The sequence below is a fragment of the Bos taurus genome, chromosome 11 (assembly GCF_002263795.3).
Source record: "Bos taurus isolate L1 Dominette 01449 registration number 42190680 breed Hereford chromosome 11, ARS-UCD2.0, whole genome shotgun sequence".
Classification (NCBI taxonomy): domain Eukaryota; kingdom Metazoa; phylum Chordata; class Mammalia; order Artiodactyla; family Bovidae; genus Bos; species Bos taurus.
This window is the reverse complement of record NC_037338.1, coordinates 79,405,199-79,414,631: the sequence shown is the minus strand read 5'-3', so window position 1 is coordinate 79,414,631 and position 9,433 is coordinate 79,405,199. Positions and strand designations below refer to the sequence as shown.

Genomic DNA, 9,433 nt, shown 5'->3' with positions numbered 1-9,433 from the left:
TCACAGTTCTCTGGGATATGGGCTCCATCCTTTCCTGTTGCTAGTCCTTTTGGACCCAAGGGATTTTGGTCCTGGGATCTTGCTCTACTAGCGGATATCTCATAGGCCGGTCCAGAACCGGCAGTGCTCTGTCCCCCTCGTTTCCATGGGGCCCTGGGACGCGCGTCAAGAAGGTTTTAAGGGCAAGACCAGATGCCGACAGGGCCAGCAGTGGAGGGTTCCTCAGGGCTTCGAGCAGGACGGAGCGAAGTGCCCCCATTCCTGGGCCGCCCCTCCAGGCCTGTCCAGCAGGGGGCAGCGTGGCTCCGAATGCCGACAGCTGGGTTGGTCAGCGCGGTCCCGGCCAAGGCCGCGGTGATAACTTGGGTTCTAGAATCGCGGAGATCCAGCCAGCGGAAGGCGGAGTGGGGAAGGGGGGGGCGTTCCCAGCGGAGATGGGGATGGCACAGTGAAAGGCTAGAGAACATTTTAACTCCTGCAGCCCCGGGCCCACTTTCTCAGACCGAAAGGCCCGGCCTGAGGCTGGGATTGGGGATGGGGGGCAGTCCCAGTTGCCGGGAAGCTCGGCACAGCTGTGCCCGCGGCCGTTGAGCGCCAGGCGCGGAAGGCCGAGAGCCTGCGCTCGAGCCGGCTGGGAAGGGCTGGGGGCGCCACCGTCAGTGCCCGCCGCGCGGTCGGGCTGCAGGAGCTGGGGCAGCCCCACCCCGCCCCAAGCTGGAGAGCCCCCCGGCGGCCTGGCCTCTAATTGTGAGAAAACTAGGCGCCCCAGGGAGCGTTCCACTTGTGGAGGACGTACTCGGATTTCTCCTCCTCGACTCTCTGGGCCTCCCAGGGCGCCCGCCCCCGCCATTCCTGACAAGGCTTTAAAACTGCAGGGAAATCTTTGCGGGCACGGAGCCGGGATCCAGGCTGGGGACAAGCCCCAGCCGGAGAATCGTGTCGGGGGGATCCTAACGGAGGGAGGGACGCAGGTTTGGGGACTTAGGAGAGGCAGCGGTGATAACTTATTTGCAGCGGCTATTGGGCCCCCTGGGAGGGTACCGGTTGGAGATTGACCGTGAGGGGAGGGCGCTTTCTTCCCTCCCCAGGGCAGCAGCAGGAGGCCCTGGAAGGAGGCTTTTGTTTGGGGGCTGGGGGGCGGGGTAACTTTCTTTTCCCTTAGTTGAATTTGAAGCGACCCGGCTCCTGGAGTTGTTGTAAGAAAAGTTCGAAGTTTTGGCCGCAGACTCGGCTTCTTTGGAGCCCTTTGGAGATGCGGAGTAGGGAGACGACACTGAGGCCTCAAGACCAAAGTGGGGGAGAAAAGTAAATTAAGTTATCCGAGGTTGACCACCACCGGGAGAGAGGAGGGCGTCTCCGTGCATCCCAAGCTGACCCCAATCAGGGGAAGGTTGATGAATTGGGACAGGTCGGCGTGGGGAGCGAAACCCCGGCTCCTCTCAAAAAAAGGAGCCGCCCAGTTTGCTGCGTTTGGGGAGAAAACACAGGAATTTGGGGGAGGGAAATTACCCACCCTGCAATGCCTGTAAAATAACCGTTTATTTAATATTTTTAAAAACTCCAGTGATAAATGTCCGTTACCGATGGTCAGCATAAAGTGCCAATCGCAATACACCGCCCTGCTGCTAGCCTTCAGCCCCTCGCGGCGAAGGGGCAGCGGAGCAGGGAAGCCAGAGGCCGGGCCCCCTTTAGCCGCAGGGCCCGAGGCTCCCCGCCCCACTGTCCGGGTCCGGGAGCCTACCGCCCGCAGCGCGGCAGGAGCCGGGAGGGGCGCTCCTCGGCCCCGCGCTCCCTGGGCCGGAGGCTGAAGCAGATACTGGGATTACACTTTTGCAGGCTCCCGGGGGTGGGGATGGGGGCGGGAGGAGGGGTGGGAAGCTGCGAGAGCACAAATCTCCTTTTTCTCTCCCCTCTCTCTCCGCAGTCAGAGTTACAAGCTTATATGGTCAAAGAAAAAAAAAATAATAAAGAAAACGTATAAAATAACAATAGAAAAAGTAATACTTCTGGGAGAGGCGCCGCTGCGGCTCCGCGAAGCTTTCGTTCTCTTTTTAATGCAGTTTCCCTTCCGCCACACGAGTACCGCCTTTTGGCCAAGAGTTTAGCCGCGTCCTGGGGGAGCCGCCCGGGCGGCCGGGGTCATGGCCCGGGGCGCGGCTGTGAAGTTCCGCGTGCGCCGGGGACCCGGGGGACGCGTTTGGGATGGAGGAAGGTCCCCGGAGCCCCTCTCGCTGCCCGCCAGAGTCGCCTTGGGCTTCTGTTCCCTCCGGAGGAGGGGGCAGCGTGACCCAGGGTCCTGTTGACTCGGAGGCTCTGTTTAGCATTTGATCTTGGAGGTTTTGAGCTCCTTCACCTGTGAGTGTAGCGTCTTGTGGACAGCGAGAGTCCTGGACTGGCAGAATCCTTTCCCACACTCTTGACACTTGAAAGGCTTCTCTTTGGAGTGAATATATCTGAAGGCAAAAAGCAAACCGATAATTAAGCCTTGCAAAAATGATGCAGTGTTATAAGTAGTTACCCAAAATCCCTTCCCACGAACATGAAGAGCTTGAACCTCAAAAGAAAGAAGGACGTGGGGTACCTAGCATGGAACAGGCACATGCTGAGTGTGGGGAGGGGATGGGGAGATGAGGGAGACACCTCCTGTCTTAGCTGCGCCCATGTCCAGCTAGGTGGATCCCTGCCTGCCTAACCAGGGGCCAGCATTCGGCCTTATAAGGCCTGAGTCAACAGGGAAGGTGAGTGAGGTGGGACAATTGGCTAGCACTGTGCTGTCCAAATGTTAGCCACCTGCCACGTGTGGTTACTAAAATTAAGTTAGTTTCTCGGTTACACTAGTTACCCATTTCAAGTGCTTAACTGTCACATGTGTCGCATGTCACACTTCATCATCTCAGAAACTTCTCTTGCACAGCATTGTAGATGGAGGAAGCCGTGCATGCCTGTCTGGAGCTTGGGACCTGTTCCTGTCATATTCTCTCCACCCATGCTCCAAAAACCCAGGCTTGAGCTTGGTTGGTTTCCTTCCTGATTTAGGGGGAAGCCCAGAAACTCAGAAGGCTTGGAACCTGGGGGCAGGGGGAGCAGCCTAATGAGCCCTGGCATCAGAAGCAGACTGATAGCTCTCTTCTGCACCCCTCCTCCATAGTACTGCACCTGTGGTCTCGTAGGTGGTCTTGCCTCCGGAAGGCTTTGTGGCAGATGTCGCATGTATAGGGCCTCTCGTCCGTGTGCGTCCGCTCGTGGATAAGGAGGTTGTAGGATTTAGTGAAGTGGCGGCCACAGAATTTGCAGACGAACTCCTTCTTGGTTTTGGAAGGCAGGCGTCCCCTCGTGGGCTTCTTTTCGGGGGACAGCTTGGTCACATCCAGGAGAGCACCTAGCCCACCGGCGGGGGACCCAGGGCCCTCCCCCCGGCCAAGCTTGGATGGATCTTCTTGCGTGGCGGCCAAGGCCAGGTTGGCAAAATCAAAGCGCGGCTTGGTCTTGAGTGCTGCGGGGCCACTGCCTCCAGCGGTGATCTCGGGCTTGGGCTGGATGACATGAGGGAACCAGGGGAAGGCGGGCAGCTGGAAGCGCGCGTCCACCAGGCTGGACACGGCTCCGGGCACTTTGGAGAAGGAGGACCGCGGCAAGTGCATGGCGGGGTAGCCCAGCGTCCACTGGTGCAGGTGCACTGCGTGCAGTGCGCTGAAACCGTACAGGTTGGGCAGGTGGTCCGAGGGCACCGTGGGCAGGCCATTCACTGCCTGAAGGAAGGAGTAGTTGGTGAGCTGCAGGGATGGGTGGATGGGCACCGGTGCTGGCAAGGTTTTGCTGCCCATGGCCGAAGCGGCAGTCTGTTCTGACTTCCTGCTGCAGGAAAAGAAGAAGAGGGGAGGGGAAAACAGACAAGTTCAGGCCCTCCTTCTGAGTTCCAGCCCGGCCACACCCGTTATGTCCCCAGAGACTGGGCTGAGTGCCTAGGACCCCACTCAGGGATCTCACTGGCCTCAAGGAGAAGACAGGAACCTTCAATAATCCAAGGACTCCTTACAAATGGCCTTCAGCAGAGACACAAACTTGACACAGAAACCAAACTAAATGCTGGGCAACGCGACCAACTTAAAATGAGAGTCTACAGTATACCTGACACTGAGAAAAGCAGAAGCACAGGGAATGTACATCCAGGCAAGCCCGAGTCAATATAGAATACACTCTCCTGCAAAGATAACACTTGGAAGCGCACTTACATATTTGTTCAGATAAACAAATACAGAAGTGCACACTGACAGATAAACCCAGGTTCACACTTTCTGAGCAGAGTTGACAACAAGGTGCAAAGATAAACTGGGACCATCAGTATTGTGCTACTAAACAAAATGCAGGAACTGAACACACACACACACACAGGGCACCCACAGAGAGCCCCAAAGGCAGACAGCATACATACAAAAGCACACAAATCTGTACATCTCTCAGCTCCGGAGCATTAAGCTCTATCAGCTGACAGTCAATTTGGCTTCTAGAAGCCATGTCCTCTTTCTCCTTACAACTCGCAACTTTGACTTCAAATTTGTTTTTCTGTCTCACTGTTAGCCAGCCCTTTGACGCCACCCTCTCTGCAGCTTCTTGTGGACTGACTCTTTTCCATTGTCTTTAGGGATCACCTTTGTTTCAGCGAGGACAATGACACCCACATTTATTTACTCACTCAGCCACATGCATTCATTTGTTTCTGAGCCCTCCCTACCCCATAAGAAAGGGGGACAGGGTCTTCGGGCTCTCAGGATGTTTGTGTGTCTGCTGAACACCCCCTCCCTGAGCAGGTGGGTTTCCCTATGAGCAGGAGCATGGAGGCTGGGCCTCAGCTATTGTGAGCTATGCACCCTCCAAATGCAAGGCCAGGGAGCTTGAGCCAAGCCAGAGGGGAGCCCTGCTGATGTGACAAGCAGTCTGGTGTCTTCTGGCCTCTTTGACCCTTGGTCAGGGTCCCTGGCCTCCATGGACAGGTCTGGAGTCCGCAGAAAGAATTTTTATGTCTGTGCCTCCCAGACACTCCTAACTCAGGTCTGTCCAGTGGAGGCAAAAACAGGGAGAAGGAAAGCCAAATTACACAGAGGGCCTTGGGAGGCTCAAGTGCTGAACTCCATCTCAAGAAGTCACAGGGGAGAAGGGTGCTTAGGATGCAGGCACTTCTTCGCCTGTCTCAATCCCCTGCCCTCCACTTCTCCCTTTACTCCTGATTTGCCCCCTCCTCTTCCTCAGATCTCTCCTCCACCTAGTCCCCAACCCTGGGACGGGCAGGCCCCTGTTCTGTTCCCTCCTTCACGACAGACCCCGACACCACCCCTGCGGTTTCAGAAGCCTGGCTTCTCCAAACCCAGGTCCTTAAGGCTCAGGTTGCCTTTCGCTCTAGGGAAGCTGTTAACGTGAGGGCAGTGCCCAGGATGTTCCCTGGAGGAGGCAGGACAATCTGGACCTAGATAGCCTTCTCCTTGGAGGCTGGCAGGAAGGTCACGCATCCAGTGCGGTGGCCCATGGGCAAAGAGGCTCTGCCGAAGGTGGAGAGGGTGCCGAACACCCAGAGCCGGCAGATATCTGCTTGCGCAGGTTAAATCGGCAATCCAATGAAACCCCTGTCGGACCGCCGCAATTAATTCCGCCAGGGTCTCTGCGAGGCACAAAATGGGATGCGGAGGGGAGCGCGGCCCCCGGCGGCGGCGGAGCCGTGGCCTGGGCAGCGGGCTTCTCCGCTGCGTCGCTCACGCTCTTGCGCCTGGGACAACCCGAGACCCTCCTAAGGCGCTGAGACGCTGCGAAGAACGAATCGGGCCAGAGAGAAAGCTGGAGCCTGTTTGGGTTGGGAAGGGGAAGGGGGAGAAAGAGGAGATGACTCGTCGACTTCAAAGGTCTGCCCAGACTTAGGCGAGGTGAGCGCTCTTTGATTTGCTGTCACCTCTCCTTCCCCTCCAGGCGCTGGAAATCAGATCCTTATCTCTGGCTCCCCCCGGGGCCCGGCAGGCGCCGCCGGGGCCTCACTTGCTCCTCTCTGCGCTCAGTCTATCCCTGGGCGATGGCGGCCAGGCGCTGGGCTGCACCCGGGCCCGGGCCCGCTCCAGGCGGGGTGAGGGAATCCCACTGGCCCCGCGCACACTAACCCAACCTTTCCCTGACCACCCCCAGGAGCCCAGACCTTGGGCTCGGTGAGGGGAGGGGGCGCCTATGCCGAAACTGCTTCTGGGAGCCAACCTTTCCGGGCTATCTGCCCGATCTTGTTTCCCCCAACACTCAATTTCTTTTTCTCAGCGGCGCAGCCAGTTTATTTTCTGCCGCATTCCCAGGGCAGGGCTCCCCAGGCTCTGGTCAACGGTTTTCTCGGGGACGAAATTCGTTCGAAACGTGGCTATCTACACTAGTAAAGTACCAAGAATGGGCCGAATTCACGATCCGGTTTCAGGCGGTCCGCTAAGAGGAAAACATAAGTCTCACTCTGCCTTTGCTGTGGGAGAAGATGAGCAAACCTCAAGCCCCAGTGGCTCTCCTGGTCCTGACCCCAGACCCCCAGTGTGAACTGCGTTAGATCCTTAAGAGAGGAAACCCGTCTCCCCAGGTTCCAGGCCAGGCATCCGCTCTGCAAGGAGCTAGGACCCCGGAACCTGGGCGGCGCGGGTAAGGGTGCCGACTACGCGCACCAAACGCCATTAGCGCTTCCCAGCCCGGGTCCCCGCGCGGTTCAGACACAGTTTCTCTCCTGCGGTAGAGCGCCAATCCCGGTTCTGCCGCCAGCCCTATGCCGGGCATTAATGAAGTGTGCAAAAGTCTATTAAAGTGGTTTATTCGGGGCTAATTGAGCGTGAGCGAGTTAACTGCTTGCATTAATGAGGACGGAGCGAGCTCCACAAGCGAGCGCCTGGAGGAGCCCAGCATCAGCCCCGGAAAAATCATCCTTGACACCGAATCCCCAACACGCGTGCTGACAAGCGTCCGGACTCCTGGCGAGAGGACTGACCGGCGCCGGACACTTCTGTTTAATTCTCCCAACGAACGAGATCGAATGAACCCTTCAGCTAGGCAGCCATCCCCCTGCATCTAAATGCCCGGCTGCGTCCTTAGTGATCTGCTCCCCAGTCTTACTAAAATCACAATTACTTTGAGGAACCTCATATAGAACATTTACTCATTGGTCGCCCTCCATCCGTTCCTCCCGCCTCCCCCACCCCGCGTCCTTGCCAGCCTCTCTCTTCTCTAGGAGGCCATGAACCTGGGAGATTAACTAGCCTTGCACGTGGTTTCTGTTCCCAAGAGCCAGCGCGCAGCTCTTAGCCCGGGTGAAATTTACCAAATTGTGGCAACAAAGAAACCGTCGCAGCTCCTCTATACTCCAAGAACCTACCCCGTGACTGGCCGAGCTGCTGAAAAAGGACTGTCTGTGGGTTTTCATTCCTCTTACGAGACAAATTTCCTGGGAGAAATGAGTTCAGCAGGCAGCCCGTCACCTCTTTCCCTCTCTCCTCCGGCTCCCGCCTTTTCCCCTGAAGGGAGACAGTCCCGGGAGCAAACGAATCTTGCCCTTTCAAGCCTGAAACTGAGAACATCCGCAGCTGCAGTGTTTCCGCTACCGCGGCGTGCGGGGTCTCTGATTGGGGAGTAGTGTTCGCGCCCCCTACATGCTCCCCTTCACCGGATCAGTCGCGGGTTACTCTCCAGGCCTCGACCACAAGAGCAGTCACCGAATAGAGAACACCCCGAAGTCGGAGGGCAAGTGCGAGGCGGGGTCAGGCACACGGGCCAGCACTCCCGGGTGGGGCCGGCCGCGTACCTGATCGCAACTCTGCCACAAGACCAGCTCAAGAAAGCGCGACCCGGCGGGGGCATGCACCTGTCCTTGGCGCGGGCGGCCGTGGCCATCCGGCCACTCTCTTTTCCTCCTTCTGCTAAGGTAGGTCAGATTAAGCTAGGCGCGCGTTTTGGGAAAGTTCGTGCCCGCACAAGTTGCTTCGGTTTCTTGAGAGGGGCCACAAGCTGACTTCCGAAGTCCGCAGGCACCTCGCCCGGGATTGCGCGAAGCCCGGCGGCGCTGGGGGTAGTAGCAGGGATCCGCCCCCTCATTCCCCCCGGGTCAGAGGCCGAGGACCCCCGCACGAGAAATTCCTGAGCCAGCACCCCCAAGCACCCAGGACTGCAGCTGCTCTCACTTTCACAGAGGTCCAGCAGTCTTCATTTGTTACGAGGAGCTTCTTTCCGGGACTTGGAGAGAGAAGAGACACCCGCCGAGCGGTGACAAGGGGACCCCGGGGATCCTGCCCGCATTCCCCTCGCCAAGCCCGGGCGCCCAGGGCTGCAGTTACCTTATTCCGCGGCGGTCCCGGAGTTGAGCGCGTCTCTGGGGCTCCCGCTGCGAGGGGACCCGGTTAGCCAGAGGCGCTGGATTTCCACAGGCACCCGCGGAGCTCTAGAGTCCCGGCCCCTCTCCGGCGGCCGCGGGGACTCCGAGCGCCCGACACGCGGGAGCGCTCAGCGGCCCTGGAGTCCTGTCCGCCCAGGGGGTGGTGAACTTCTGTCGCGGTTCCTTGGTTGGTTCTGAACCCGGAGCGGCTGAGAAAGCGCTGGGGAGAGACCGAGCTCCGACTCACTTACCCCTTAGCACCGAGCCGCCTACTTATTTTAATCCACCACCCTCCCTCCTTCCCCCCTCCCCCCTCCCCCCTCCCCTAGCCTCAGGATTCCTCCCCTCCCTCCCCTGCCCCCTCCCCGCAACCATCCTGCCCTGCGCCTGCGCACTGAGACACAAAGTTTTGCTGACCCGGGCAGCCGACTGGGACTGCGGCGCTCGCCTGGCCCCGACCTCCCGGGACCTGCGTCCCCAGTTCTTCAGACCTGTGCGACCCTTTCTGCGTGTTGGGCCCACGAGGTTGGCAGGCGAGCTCGAATAAAACAGCCTCTTCCATATGAAATTGGGCTGAAACTTCTCGGTCCCCTTCCTGCGCGCCTAGGACACAGCCCGTGCAAGGTCGGGGTAGGCGGGGGCCGGGGGCGGGGGAGGGGGGGCGGTGCGTCGGGATCCTGGCGACTTAGTTTGGGCCCCACACACCTCGGCCCCGCTGAATAGCCTGTCTTATCCCAGAATACCTCTGGAACCGAACAGCTTCAGGACATCCGAGAATGCTCAGCGCCAGGGCGGTTCACCCAGACTCCAATGCCTATGACCGGCCCCAAACCCTGGGTTACCGAGTTCGCTAGAAAGATTAGAGGCGGAGGATGGGGCAAGAAGTCAAGATAGTTACTTTCCTAGGACTCAAAAACCTTCTGAGATTCATGCCCTCTAAAATCCTGTATTCTTTTGTTTTAGAAGGATGGATGAGAGATTGGAGAGTTAAGTACCACAGAGCCGCGATGCAAGCTGCAAAGTTCTCCAGCTCTTAGGGCCTTTGAGTCCAAGAGGCTGATTCAA

General features: G+C 58.5%; 1 protein-coding gene across 1 annotated transcript; it reads right to left on the bottom strand.

The window, feature by feature from the left end:
* Positions 1-1,520: 1,520 nt before the first annotated feature.
* On the bottom strand, positions 1,521-8,622 carry OSR1 (odd-skipped related transcription factor 1). The gene is made up of 3 exons (NM_001076916.2): positions 8,331-8,622; positions 3,157-3,855; positions 1,521-2,453 (listed from the first exon to the last, which is right to left on the bottom strand). Exons 2-3 carry the CDS (start codon positions 3,822-3,824, stop codon positions 2,318-2,320), a joined length of 804 nt encoding a protein of 267 aa, NP_001070384.2. The 5' UTR covers positions 3,825-3,855; positions 8,331-8,622; the 3' UTR covers positions 1,521-2,317.
* Between the last annotated feature and the right edge of the window lie 811 nt (positions 8,623-9,433).